Below are 13,598 nucleotides of genomic sequence, written 5' to 3'. Positions count from 1 at the left end.
ACATGAAACAGTAGATAAAGGCCAATAAATATTGTAATAAAATAAAGTTATAATAAGATGAATGTAATAAAATTACACACACATACATATGCATGATTAGTTTTGATGTATATTTAAATTATCAAGTGAGATAGGTATGTAAAATTGTTTTTAAATTTTAAAGTAGTGTTGATATTACCATGTTATATAAGATTTCTCACCCCTAAAAGCCTTTGACATGTCAAAGGTAGTGGGAAAAAATCAATGCTTCTGGATCACTGTGAAAAATCCCAGCCCCGATGGGACTACCATTCCACAACAAAAATGAAAAAGTGGAAAAGTTTCCCTGGAAGAGATTCTAACAATCTTGCTTGTCTCGCACACGAGTCCCTTAATCGCTGGGCAGCAAAAGGTCTTGCAGAACGTAACTCGGTCACAGAAGCCCAAGGAGCCGATCGCAGGAGCAGACAGTAAACTGATAAAGTCCAGAGCAGAACAGGGGCCAGGATGTTAGAGAAATCAGAGGCGTGTGCAGAAAGCCTGAGCTCCCTCAGAGCCCCAGCCGTGAGCAGGGGGACCCACCAACCTGCGGCTTTGCCGATTTCTGATTCTGAACCAGACGATGCTATAAGTAAGGCCAGGAATAAATATTCCACCAGCACGTCCCTTGTCTTCTCAGCTTGTGCTTGCTCAGCTGCCGAGCAAGGCTGTCCCCACTTCTGCCTCGTTATCCTAATGTCTCCACCACCAAAAAGGACGGGAAGACTGCTCTTGTGAGCCCCACGGTCTGCGCCCACTTCAAGGCCAGTCCAGTCTGTCTCCCTCTTGTCTTGGATTTTGTGTCTTGGCAGGAACAGTTTAAAAGAGAGAAACAAATGACCCGGGCACGGGCTGCTTGAAGCCTGTCTAAGCAGGGAGATGTCTTCATATCACCAGCCTTCTCATCATCACCACCCTCCCACCCCAACCAGCACTAAGCATCCTGCTTAGGCCGAGCATTTGGTGGCAAAAAAAATTTGACATTTGTTCTGGGAGCCAAGACGAGCAATCAGACTCAGCAAAATTAAGAGAGAAATAATGAAAGTGAGTGACCCTTTACTGACCGATCACAACGGATTGACTGAGTGCCTGAAAAGCCCTGAGCACTGTCAAGAGGAACCACATGTCTTAGTCTGTTCCCAGCAGCCGTGACCGCAGAAGGAGCGGCTTCAACAACAGACCTTATTCCTCACAGCTCTGGAGGCTGGACGGCCAAGATCAGGGTGCCTGTCTGCAGCTCGTTCTGGTGGAAACTCTCTTTCTGGCTTGCAGACGGCTGCCTTCTCCCTGTGTCGTGATGACCTGAACATCACAGAGCAGTGTTCCCCTCAGTCACCCATTGGGAAGGACCCGATCGGCAGGTGTAGACACAGGCATAAAGCACGAGGTCTCGTGTGAAATAAACACTGCAGCTAGAGGCGGCCCTTGAATCCCAACCAGCCTCCTCCTGCATGGCCAACTTGTTTCAAAATTAAATGGACGTGTGCCTGGACTTTCTTGGTGTTCACAGCACACTTACCCCAAAAAACAATTCTTTTTAAATGGTTGATTTTTTCCAAGTGATCCTGTGGATGATTAGGCAGAGCTTATGTGTGATGAGCTATAGGGAGAACCCGCACTCACAACTCAGGAGCCGCCAACCCCGCTGTAAGAAGCCCCCTGGCGGACGAGGAAGTGCAGACTTGGTCCCTTCAGGGGCCCCCTGTCACCCTTCCTCCCTTGGGGCACTATGTGAGCATCTTCCAGCGCTGACGCAGCCACAGAGACCGTGGATGCCCTTCAAGAGCCTCTCCTCCAGACCCCTCACCCCTGCAGCTCCCACACGTGTTTGTCATGCACACAAGGCACTCCCAACTGTGTGTGCGTGTGTGTGTCAAGGCCACCTGCAAGGCATCCTACATTCTCGGGTTTGTAACTTCCACTGTCACCCACGGTATTTCTTATCGCCAAGCCAAAAAGGCCTGTGACTACTTTTTCCTTTTTTATAAAATTTAACTTTTTCCTTTCAAAAAGCAGAAAAGGATCTTATGACAAGGAAGAAGACAAATGTTGCTTCTGTCTCTACGTGGACGCACATAATTTTAGTGTTTTCGCCAGCCCTGGATCTTCGACTCTCAATTCATGACCGGCCTCCACTGGGAAGAGGGAACCAGACATTTACAGGCTGTGGCAGCTGGGCTCTGGGCGGATGGGGGAGAATGGACATAGCAGCCCCTGAGTCAGCAAGGCCAGGGCCTCGATGGCCAGACCTGCCTAACAGGGCAGAGTAGTGGGTGCACAACAGTGGATTCCAAAGATCTGTTTCTCAGACTCTGCAAATTCGACGTTATTTGGAAAAGGAGTCCTTGCAGATGTAGTTAAGAATCATGAGACGAGACCATCCTGGATTTTCCAGGCGGCCCTAAGTCCAGCAATAAATGTCATTATAAGAGACACAGAGAAGACAGCCACGTGAAGACTGAGGCAGAGACCAGGGTGATGCCGCCACCAGCCCAGGCACAGCCGGAGCCTCCAGAAGCTGGAAGAGGCAGGAAGGATCCTCCCCTGGAGCCCTTGGAGAGAGCGTGGCCCTGCCTACACCTCGATTTCAGACTTCCAGAAATCAGGTGTAAGCCCCGCTCCACCCTTGTTAGCTGGGTGACCTGAGCAGGCCACCCAACCTCTCTGTGCCTCAGCTTTCTCTTCTGTAAACCACCCCACAGACTTCCTGTGGGGACTGAGTCAATGTGTGCAGCGTGCTTAACCCGTATCTGGCACGTAAGTGACAACATTACACATTAATGGAACACTAAGCGTTAACAATTATTATGTAGGAAGTTCATTGACTGGCCTAGATGTTTGTCATACACTGTTTAAAAAAAAAAAAAAAGCACTTTACTAACTCATGTGTACAGGAATAATTCCACATCTAGCAATTCATTTGTGTGTGTTTGTAGAAAAACGTCTAGATGAATAAAAGGCACAATATTAACAATAAGGACAGCAATATGTGTGCCTCTCTTAGCTATATTTTTCAGAGTTTTCCGTAACGAACATGATTGTACACACAAAAAGATGAAGGGCATCCTACTTCTGCATAAAGGCAGGGCTTAATATTTGCTTTTTCATTTTCTTAACCGCAGGGGCAGCGTAGGTAACAAGAATAGTGACTTTTAAAGCCTCAGGCCCCAGGATCCACCTCTTGGTGCCATAGTGATGTAGCTGTGCGTTGAAAATCACTGGGCTTTCAGGTTGGTTGGTTGGTTGATCAGTGTTTTGGGGAAGTGCAGGGGGGTGTGACTTCAAAATCGAAGGAGGAATTTGCAACTAACTAGGTGTCATGGATGAACAGGGGTGACATAGAGAAGCAGCCCATCAAAACGGTTGCTATTGCGCCAGGATGACTCCAACAATCATTGCTTTAACTGAAATGAGGCCCTTGAGAGGAGGGGTCAAAGGGCCAAGGGAAGGGGCAGTGAGGTCAAGTGCGTACAGCCTGAGTCTAGGATGCGGTCTTGGACCTTCCAGTGAAATCTAAGGCCGTAGGCAGTTACGCTCAACATGCCACCTTCACCCTGAGTCTGCAAAAAGGCCGCCTGCAGACCTTTCACGTGAGTCACACAATGTCCGTTCTGAGCGGGGACTGCTCAGTCACCTAAAGAGGACTTGAAAGTGGTTGGCACTTGCAATGAATATTAATGCCAGGTCCGGCGCAAAACGGAGACCAACCCATGAACTTAGGGGAACATACCGTGACGTCCCAGCGTCTTTTGTGGGCCCCACTGCAGAGGCAACGTCAAATGCGCTGAAGAGTTGTTGACGAGTCCCAAGGCTTCCCCCCAACACACCCAAACTTGTACTGAAAAGATGGAGGGACATTCCAGAGTGACTGGCTCCGGCGACCCCTGCCCCTGCTGGGCCTGGCTCAGCAGGCCCCCAGGCTGGGGGGCTTTGTATCGTCACTGGCTGCTGGATCAGCATCTCATCGACGGCAGCCGTTCTTCTCAAGGCTGAGAAATAGCTGAAAGCTGCCTGATTCTCAGGCCCCGGACGTGCACAACAGCTGCCCTTTGCCAGCTACATCCTACGAGTTTCAGAACCCAGAGGGGAATTACGGACACCCGTGGACCCACCAGGCACCCAGGCAGAGGGAATGGAAATACACCCTCCGAGAAGGCTGGGGAGGAGAAGGCCCACGTCTGGGTCACGCACGATGCTTTAAGACAGAGGACAAGGGATGGTCTGGAGTAATCGGGCCACTGCCGGAACTGCAAACGATGTCTTCTACTGGGTCAACGGAACGGAGTGGGTCAGAACACGCTCTGGACAGCCGGGCTGCGTGTAACATGCCGCTCCCTGCGCAGCAGCTGTGACTTCTGCTCTGTCACACGGTAACCGCTCTTGCCGCTCCGGGGACTGAGGGCAGGACCAACTGAGCTGTCCCGTGGGCACAAGGGTGAGGAAGGGCTTTGAGCCCGGCCCCCTACCGCCCACGTGCCGCTGCTAACAGGGCGGTCAGAAGCAGCAAAGCCAATGCAGGAGAGGAACCTCTGGGGCCAGGATCTACTGGCCGGGGCAGCCCTCATCTAGAGGAAACCGCGCCCGGGATGGGAATCCTTTTCTGGTGATGTTTTGGAGAGAACGGAACTACTGACAACAAGGTAGCAACTTCCTAAGGGGCCTGGCCCCCAACTCCTAGCAAATATAAGACTCCCTTGGGGAGCAAGGGCACACACGAGCCCCCGTCCCTGGGCAGGGGTCAGCGGAGAACGCTGCGAGCTGGGCTCCGACCCTCACTTCACTCGGCCACGCCCGCGGCCTCACCGGACACGGGCCAGTCAGCGGAGCCCGCACCATGCCCACTGTCACACACCGATGAGACTGAAGTCCCTAATTGTGGATCTTGGCTCTAAGGGGTCCAGAATCACTGGGGCCAGGAAATCAACAACACGGGTTCCCGGGCCCCAGCCCAAAGCCTCTACCCAACAGGTCTGAATTGGACCCACCTTTCCGATAAACGAGTCCAGGTCATTCCGACGCCGTGGTCTGCGGTGACCCTCGAGAAACACCGCACTGGGGCCTGCGGCTCAAAGTCAGCCCGCAGGTGCGGCGACAGCATTGCCCAAGTTCACCAGCCACGCAGCCTCCCAAGGCCCGCCCGGCCCTGCAGACTCTGAAGACGCAGCTGTCCCCGCCGTCTGGCAGCCCCCTCAGGCGGACACACGGGGCCCCGGGACGGCCGAGGGGCGCGTTCCTGAACTGTGTCAATACATCCGCGATGTCCTCTGTGAAAGAGGCCGCGGGGAAATCAGAATCCTGCATTTCACTTTGGCTTTTCCTGCCTAAATGCCTGGAGAACAAACTTTACCAATATCCCTCACACTTGAGGGAAGTGACAATTGTTTACAAGATACAAGATACTATACTATGAAAATGTTACAGAAATAATTACATGGAACAAGTCTTATAAGTACTTAAAGACTTTATTATATTAGACTAACTGAAATGTATGGAAACACAGTTCCACTGAACACATTCTTTATGCACTATACTTAAAAATATAAAATACAAAACGAATTTAAAGTACTTATATTAAACCAATTTTTCCTTTTTTTTTTTTGTTTAGCTTTCTTTGACACCATAAAAGAAAGAAAAAAAAAAAAGAACAGAAAGAGTATATTAAAAGAACACTTAGGTAGAATTTTTTTAAACTTTTACTTTACCTATCATATTTAATATTTCCAATACTATTTGGCCGTGGAGAATCATACGCATCGCACTCAAAGCTGTGTGACCGCCAGTCCTCTGAGAGCTAGAGGACCAAACAGAGCACGTCAGGGAGAGGGGGCAGCTGGCGGCACAGCCCCGCACGCCCTCCAGGCCCTGCCGCCCGCAGAGGCCAACGACGAGGACAAGGTGGCGGGAGGACGGGCCCAGGAAACAGCATCGGGGCCGCTCAGTCACAGGCTGCCTGAAGGTCACGGCCACTCGTGCACGACCAGGAGGGTCTTCAGACAGACGGGGGAGGAAGTTAGGAAGGAGGATGGTCTTCCCCTCGGATGCTTCGGTACTTAGCCATGTCCTCAGGAAATACTTTAGAAAGTTCTTGAATCAACAGGCTTTTAAATTTCTAAGAAGAAAAATATACACGGTCAAGATGTTTTTGCTTGTGACCCATCACCCAAGTTAAAGACGACGCCCCACCAGAGCCTCAAACTCAAAAGAGAAACTGTGCTTTCCCTGCGCTGTCTGCTCATCTCCCTGATGCCACACCCGCCACACCGCAGCAGGTAACTGCTTGCAGCTGTGCCGCAGGTACATCAGGTAGATGGAGAACTACCTGAAAGAGGAATGTTCCTTCAAATACAACTTCTTCCCTCCTGCCTCAAGTGACAAGGAGCCCGCGCGGGAGGAGCCAGCCGCCCAGTGGAAGTGAGTTTTGCACAGCGCACACGTAACAGGAGTCTTCACGAAATAATTAAGCAATTATTAATGCGAACCACATCAAACTCACTGTGTGCAAACAGCTCTCGATCAAAGCTTTCAGAGCACCTAGAAACCTGTCTTCTCCAAATACCACACTCCTTGAGCTTTCGTATCAGCATAACGTTTGTTTTAATCCAATCTTAAAAGCAGCTAAATATCTGCCAGCATCTCAAAACCCTTCCTTATAAGCTGTTCAGAAAAGCAGCACCGCGGATAGAAACAAAGGGATGGTCCTTACATAGGTCAGGAACACATCCTCAAAGGAGGCTACATGCCAACACTACAGAAACCACTTAAGACAGAACTCGTGCAAGTTTAATCACTCAACCCACCACGCGTACAAACTGCACCGTGAGACGTTCACAATCTCATGAGAGGAAATGACACCAAGAGGCAACAGAAAGGGGTGCAAACTGAACAAACAGCACGGCCGCTCGTGTCACTGCCAACAGGCGATCTCCAGGCGCAAAGGCAGGGAGGTGGACAGGAGCTCAGGGAACCGGAGCGCATCACCCTGGGGCCGCGACCCTGTTCACAAGGGGAAGGGCGGGGTGGTTTCTGCCTGTCGGCCCCTGAGCTGGACGATTCAGCTCACTCACAGACTGGCCCAAACGACCCCAGCTGGCTCCCGACCGGAAGCCCTATCGTGCCCCAGAGGCAATGCTCAGTGCAAGAGCAACTCAACGCCAAGCTGGCAAAGCAGAAACGAGGCCGGGGGCACCACACTGCACCTCACAGCAAAGCACCTCCAGGGCAGGCCGCCTGAGATCAGCACAGACCCCGCGGGCCCAGGCAGCATGAGACGGGCTTGTCGCGGCAGTCCCGTCCCCAGCTCTCTGCCGGCCCCTCGCCTCGCCAGCGCGCCCTCCGCGTGGCTGTCTCCGCGAACGGCAGACACCGAGCAGGCACCCTGTGCCCCTGGGCAGCAGAGGGAACACCACACTCGTGCCCCTCGCATCCTGGAGCTTAGGCTGCGGCAGAGGACACAGGACACAGACAGAAGGGCCGAGCCTTATCAGCCAAGGCTGGTCCGCAAGGCCTCTCGGAGGAGGCGACACGCTGACCAGGGAGGACAGGCTGTGGGCAGAGGACGTGCAGGAGTCCCAGCAGAGGAGACAGCAGGGGAATGGACGGGAAGGAGACGGGCTGGTGAATTCCAGAAACGCAAACGAGGCCAGCGCTGCCGGGCCAGAATGAAGGACGGGGGTGGAGAGGCAGGAGGGCTCGCTGTCTGAGGCCAACAGGAAGGGGTGGCACCACCCACCTAAAGGAAAACCACACCCCACGCCCCGGCCACACGAGAGTCAATGCAGGTAAGAAAACACTCCATATACCATGTTCAAGATGCAGAGTTTTCTCGATCCCATCAAAACCAAGAAACAAAGAGTAGGGTCTCTGTGGAGAATAGGGTATACGGTACAAAGGGATCTGGAGTCGGAAGCTGGAGGCGACCACTGGAGAAAGAGAAGTCAAGGAGGATTCGGCAATCCTCTAAACCAAAGACCCACAGTTACAGAAAAAGGCCGAACAGAAGGACTCAGAAAGCACCAAAGGGCAACCTGGAGATACTAAACTCGTAAAAATGGAAACAAGCACAGTTAGCCAACAACAACTAACACCACAAAAATTAACCCAGACTTCCGTAAACGTGAAGCTAGCCACGTCGCTACATTTATTATGCTACCACATGGCTTGCTAATATTTAATTTTATTACCTGTTACGCATTTCAGAAATCTCAATTGTGTAATGGTGTCAAGTAGCTGATGTTTTACAAAGTCTATCAGCCAAATTTGCTTTGTGAGCATTCCTTGATGTTTTGACATTATCTTCTGTTCACAAGAACCTTACCTTCATGGTGTCAATCTTGCCTTTAACTTGTTCATTTTTAGCCAGAGCCCTCTCCAGGCACTCTTTGGTATAGAGTTGGGGATTTCGACCTTGATCTATGTATCTGGAAACATGAGACACCTCAATTAACATTCATGGCTGATACCTCCTCTCACAGTTTTCTTACGAGGAAGAAACAAAGGTAGCGATCTGTAACCTCACATGGCCCTGTTTAAAGAAGCTGTGTCCAGGAACCACGTGAATTAGGATTCCTTCGTTTATACAAGTATAGATGACTTGCACTCACATTACTTCTAATATGAATAACTCATGAAATTGAGTAACGATCACTCATAAACCAAGCAAGCTTCACAGCCACACCAGTTCACATTTTTAGCACTTGTGTTTTTCAAAAGGTTTCATGGCCACCACCTTTTTATCCTCACAACAACCTGTAAGGTCAGGCAGCTCCTGAACTAAGCGTGGGCCAGAGCTTCAGGCCTGAGCAACACAGGGGGCCCACTGAGATGCAACCCCACCAGGCCCACCCCGTCCTCTGCAGAGGAGCCTCGGGGCTGCAGGGTCGGTGAGGGGAGAGCGGCGAGCAGGAGAGCGCTGGCTTTGCCTGTCCTGAGACTAGTTTACCAACTGGAGAGAGGGGGGAATGATACACTACTTTCCTAAAAATACCTAAGTAACTTCAATTTAACAGAGACAGATTCTCTCCAATTATTTCTTAGCAGTATAAAACTGTTTCGTGAAATTTTCAACACGTGTCCCCAAAATGTCTTCATCTTCCCAAAGATTTCATTAAGTGTACTGCCTAGATGAATAACCAAATTTTACCTGCGGAAGGCCACCTGCCTACTTCTGCACCTTGAAGACCTTCGCATCATTCAGCTGAACTGAATTACTCATTACAAAGAAACAAAAACCACCACCACTACACTAAGTCTGATTTTTGCATTTTTATGCTTCAGTTAAAAAAAATTATCACTTCAGATTAAAGACACTGTTAGGTTGCTGTTAATGGCATAAAAACTGGCTTTTAATTATGACAGATAGAGAAATACTAATAAATCAAAAGCTCTAGAAATCCCATTTTATTGTGATGTATCTGAAACGATGGAATGAAAAAAGCAACATTATGGTTAAATCCTAAGCAAAATCCATCCATTTCTGGGGGGAAAAAAAAACCCAACAGGCCCAAATGTCCTAAATAAACAACCCCTTTCGACAGTGATGTCCTTTGGATTGGGCTCTTCTTTGAAGACTCGAGGGTTGACTCCCACTTCTGCCAACTCACTAACCCCAAGCACCGGGCAGAAGGGCCGAGGTTTACACTGGTATCTCTGCTACAGCCGCAGTCGGCGTGCCTGAGAATGGGCCTGGAAACCCTTCTACCGCGGCACAGACTGACCGACAGTTCAGATCTGCTGCTTGCTGGGCGCTCAGAGGCCACCCCATCCCAGGTCCCCACGGGGGCCTCCGCTGCCCCTGCACCCACCGGCTCTGGCTGTGCTGGCGGAGGCCTCGCTGCCCCCGCCTCTTCAGCGGTCTTTCCCATCTGTCTTCCTCTCATTTGCTCCACTTCAGAAGCCAGGAGTAGTTCCTTGGCACCTGTCAATATACTCATCCCACACCCTCGTGACCAGAATGGCTCTAATGAGGACCCTTAAGGAAGGGAAATCGGCCTCCACCTTGCCGCACTTCACGAGCAGGAGTCTAGAGCTGCAGCACACGCACAAGACAGACCTTTGCTCCCACCTGGGAACACGTGACACCTTGGCCAGCAGGTGAGGACAGAGCTGAGGCTGGGAAAACTGCAGCCTGTGTGTCCTGACTTGGTGGCCAGCTGCCGAGCTGTGCTGTAACTGGGACTTTCATCTCTGACCTTTGGGGATGTAAAAAGGTAACTTTTCCTTTTACTGTTCAAGGAACTCTAGTGATTTACATTTGCAGTTTTACTGCAAAAAGCCCCAGAATACTCTTGCTGTTCCAAGCCAGCTCCGGGAGGGAGGCTGCTTGGCCCAGAGAATTGGCCCTGGTCAACACAAGTCCAGGATTTGAAACTAAAAATAGAGCTGTCATATGATCCAGCAATCCCACTCCTGGGCATATACACAGACAAAACTATAATTCAAAAAGATACACGCACCCCTATGTTCACAGCAACACTATTTACAATAGCCAAGACACGGAAACAACCTAAGTGTCCATCCACAGATGAATGGATAAAGATGTGGTGTGTATATATACACAATGGAATACTACTCAGCCATAAAAAATAATGAAATAATGCCATTTACAGCAACATGGATGGACCTAGAGATTGTCATACTAAGTGAAGTCAGAAAGACAAATATCACAAGCTATCACTTATATGTGGAATCTAAAACACAACACAAATGAACATATCTATGAAATAGAAATAGACTCACAGACATAGAGAACAGATTTGTGGTTGCCAAGGGGAAGGGAGGTGGGAGAGGGATGGAGTGAGAGTTTGGGGTTAGCAGACACCAATATAGGATGGATCAACAAGGTCCTACTGTATAGCACAGAGAACTACATTCAATATCCTGTGATAAATCATAATGGAAAAGAATATGGAAAAGAATATATATATATGTATAGTTGAATCACGTTGCCATACAGCAGAAATTAACACAACATTGTAAATCAACTATACTCCAATAAAATTAAAAAAAAAAAAAAAGAAGAAGTCCAGAATTTTAGTCTCAGCTCTGACACTGACTAGTTAAACAGCCACTACAGTTACTTACTGGTTCTTTCACCTGTGAAATCAGTGTGATAAAACCTGGATGGATAAAACCTAAAGAGTTTATTTCCTAGAGGCGTTCTCTAGGCCAGGACTGTGCCCAGGTGCAGGTAACTCTCTCGCAGAAAACGGTAAAAAGCCCTACCAAACATACCTGGCCTAAGAACTTTTTTTTTCAACAGAGCAGATATTATCATCTCCTAGAACCAGCACTGCCAGGGCAGTCTGGGGGGACACCAGACCAAATTCGTACTTCTCGGGTTGTTTCTGGCTTTATTTTTTTTTAATTTATAATATAGCTGTATAAGACTTTTTCCTTCTCAAGAAAAAAAAAAGGAATTCATGTGGTTGTCCTTTTATATAAGCAAGATTTTAAGAGCCTAGGATGTTCTTCACATATTTAAAAAGGCTTTATTCACATGTAACTCTTTTTAAACAATACACTACTGAGGGTTTTTTTTTTTAAGTTAATTAATTTATTTATGTTTGGCTGCGTTGGGTCTTCATTGCTGCGTGCGGGCGGCGAGGGGGGGGGCTACTCTTCGTTGCGGTGTGCAGGCTTCTCATTGAGGTGGCTTCTCTTGTTGCAGAGCACGGGCTCTAGGCACGGGGGCTTCAGTAGTTGTGGCACGTGGGCTCAGGAGTTGTGGCTCGCGGGCTCTGGAGTGCAGGCTCAGTAGTTGTGGTGCACGGGCTTAAGTTGCTCCGCAGCATGTGGGATCTTCCGGATCAGGGCTTGAACCCATGTCCCCTGCCTTGGCAGGCGGATTCTCAACCACTGCGCCACCAGGGAAGTCCCTGAGATTTTTTTTTTTTTAATGGTTTAATCCCATTAGAACATAAGCTCCATGACTGCGGGTATTTTTGTCTGTTTTCTTCCCTAGCACATACGAAGCACCCAGACCATGCCTGCCACATAGCAAACACTTAAATACTGGTAGTTGAGGAAATGATTACAGTAAAACTAAACAATAATTAGAATATCAAGGACGCTACTTACTCAAATACTTCTAAAGGGACAGTAATATCATGAAGTTGCTGTCTGCACTTATCGATATCCTGTAAGCCAGTAACAATAAAATTCCTGAGGGAAAAAGCAAAAATGGGACGTTAGGTTAATTGGGACGACGGCACTGAGCACCACCCACACCTGGCCGACCAGGGATGCACACGCGTGTTCCTTGCACAAGCACAGGCTACATGTGGCTCTCAGCTCTTTGGTTAGCTACAGAATTCCTAGGAAAGCTTCGGCGTTATATCATATGCTCACCTATCTCCTGATTTTCTTTTTAAACAAGGAATTGCCAATACTGGGGGGCAGGAACCAATAGGAATAAGGGCAGGAGCCTTTGAGAATCTGATGAAAAATACGAGCCCTCTCTCAAAAACATTCACCCTGCGGTGGCGGGGATTTTGTGTGCGGTGTCAGACGACGCCCGGGGTGGGCGACTCCAGTCCAAGCATCCATCCTCAAAGCCTGGGGGAAAGCAAGCCGCGGCTGCCTAGTCTAACTTCAGCTCCCCGCGGGAGCCTTCCTAGATCAGCCGGCTAGTCCCGCAGCACCGGGTACGCAAGGCGGGCTTGCAAACAGGTTGGTGCTTGTGCCCTCCGTACAGCGGTGGGCCCTTCTCCGGAGCATCCGATTTGTATCTGCCTTTTGTCCACCCTAGGGCCGGGCACCGCGGCCAGCACAGGGCTGCTGCCCCAAAAATCACTTCATAAACGTGCTGTGGCCCGTCGCACCCCACCACCGCCCACCATCATCCGATTCCTCCCTTCGGGCCTAGGCATCAAGCGGTCCCTGAGCCCTCACCTTCCCGGGGCCCATTTCACCGCACGGCCGCGTGAAGCCCGCCTCCCCTCGGGGGGCAGGGGCGGAACCCCCCGCCGAAGGGGGGGGAGTCCTACGTGCGTGGGGCGAGACTCAGATTCAGAAGCACGCCTCCCCCTGACAGCCCCACAAACGGAGGCTGAACGTGTCCAAACGCGGCCCCAAGACAAGGTCCCAGCGCGGCAAAGCGGGAAGGAGGCGGGCCTGCAACAGGCGGCAGCGGCCAGCCCGCCTGCGCACAGCCTGGACCGGGAGGGCCCGGGACGGCCCGGCCCCGAGCAGGGCGGGGAGAGGTGGCGGCTCTCGGCCGGCTCCAGGCTCCCCATCCCGGCTCCCAGACAGACAGACGCCACCCCGCTGGCGCCGGGGAACGCCGGCGGACTCGGCCGCCACTCACAGTTTCTGGTTGAGCCCGGCCTGGCTGCTGGGCTGGAAGTCGCTGACGATGATGCCGAGCTGCCGGATGTTCTCCACGAACTTCTCCAGGTGCTCCTCCAGGTGGTCGAACTTCTCGGCCATGGCCCGGTCGTCCGCACCGCCGCGGGCGCGCTCCTGCCCCGGCGCCTCTGGCTTCCGCCGGGGCCCGCCACCACTTCCGTTTCCTCTGGGGCCGGGTGGGCGGGGCCTGGGTGGTGGGGCGGGGCGGGCCACCGGGGCGTGGTGTGGAGCCTGAG

The 13,598-nt window shown here is 50.8% G+C and overlaps 1 protein-coding gene across 1 annotated transcript; it reads right to left on the bottom strand.

Moving 5' to 3' along the window:
* Positions 1-5,693: 5,693 nt before the first annotated feature.
* MED10 (mediator complex subunit 10) lies at positions 5,694-13,525 on the bottom strand. The gene is made up of 4 exons (XM_082454401.1): positions 13,322-13,525; positions 12,094-12,177; positions 8,333-8,435; positions 5,694-6,127 (listed from the first exon to the last, which is right to left on the bottom strand). The coding sequence occupies exons 1-4, from the start codon at positions 13,441-13,443 to the stop codon at positions 6,029-6,031; spliced, it is 408 nt and encodes a 135-aa protein (XP_082310527.1). The 5' UTR covers positions 13,444-13,525; the 3' UTR covers positions 5,694-6,028.
* Between the last annotated feature and the right edge of the window lie 73 nt (positions 13,526-13,598).

Source organism: Balaenoptera physalus (assembly GCF_965194825.1).
Source record: "Balaenoptera physalus genome assembly, chromosome: 3".
Classification (NCBI taxonomy): Eukaryota; Metazoa; Chordata; class Mammalia; order Artiodactyla; family Balaenopteridae; genus Balaenoptera; species Balaenoptera physalus.
The sequence above is the reverse complement of the archived record's forward strand: the minus strand, read 5'-3'. Positions and strand labels throughout refer to the sequence as shown.

Bases quoted from the DNA above. Each gene is read 5' to 3' on its own strand.
- MED10 (XM_082454401.1), bottom strand. From the start codon at position 13,443: ATGGCCGAGAAGTTCGACCACCTGGAGGAGCACCTGGAGAAGTTCGTG. The intron at 8,436-12,093 runs GTAAGTAGCGTC...TCATGTTTCCAG, and splicing joins GTCCCTTTAGAAGTATTTGA to ATACATAGATCAAGGTCGAA. The intron at 6,128-8,332 runs GTAAGGTTCTTG...TTTTCTTCTTAG, and splicing joins GCAAGATTGACACCATGAAG to AAATTTAAAAGCCTGTTGAT.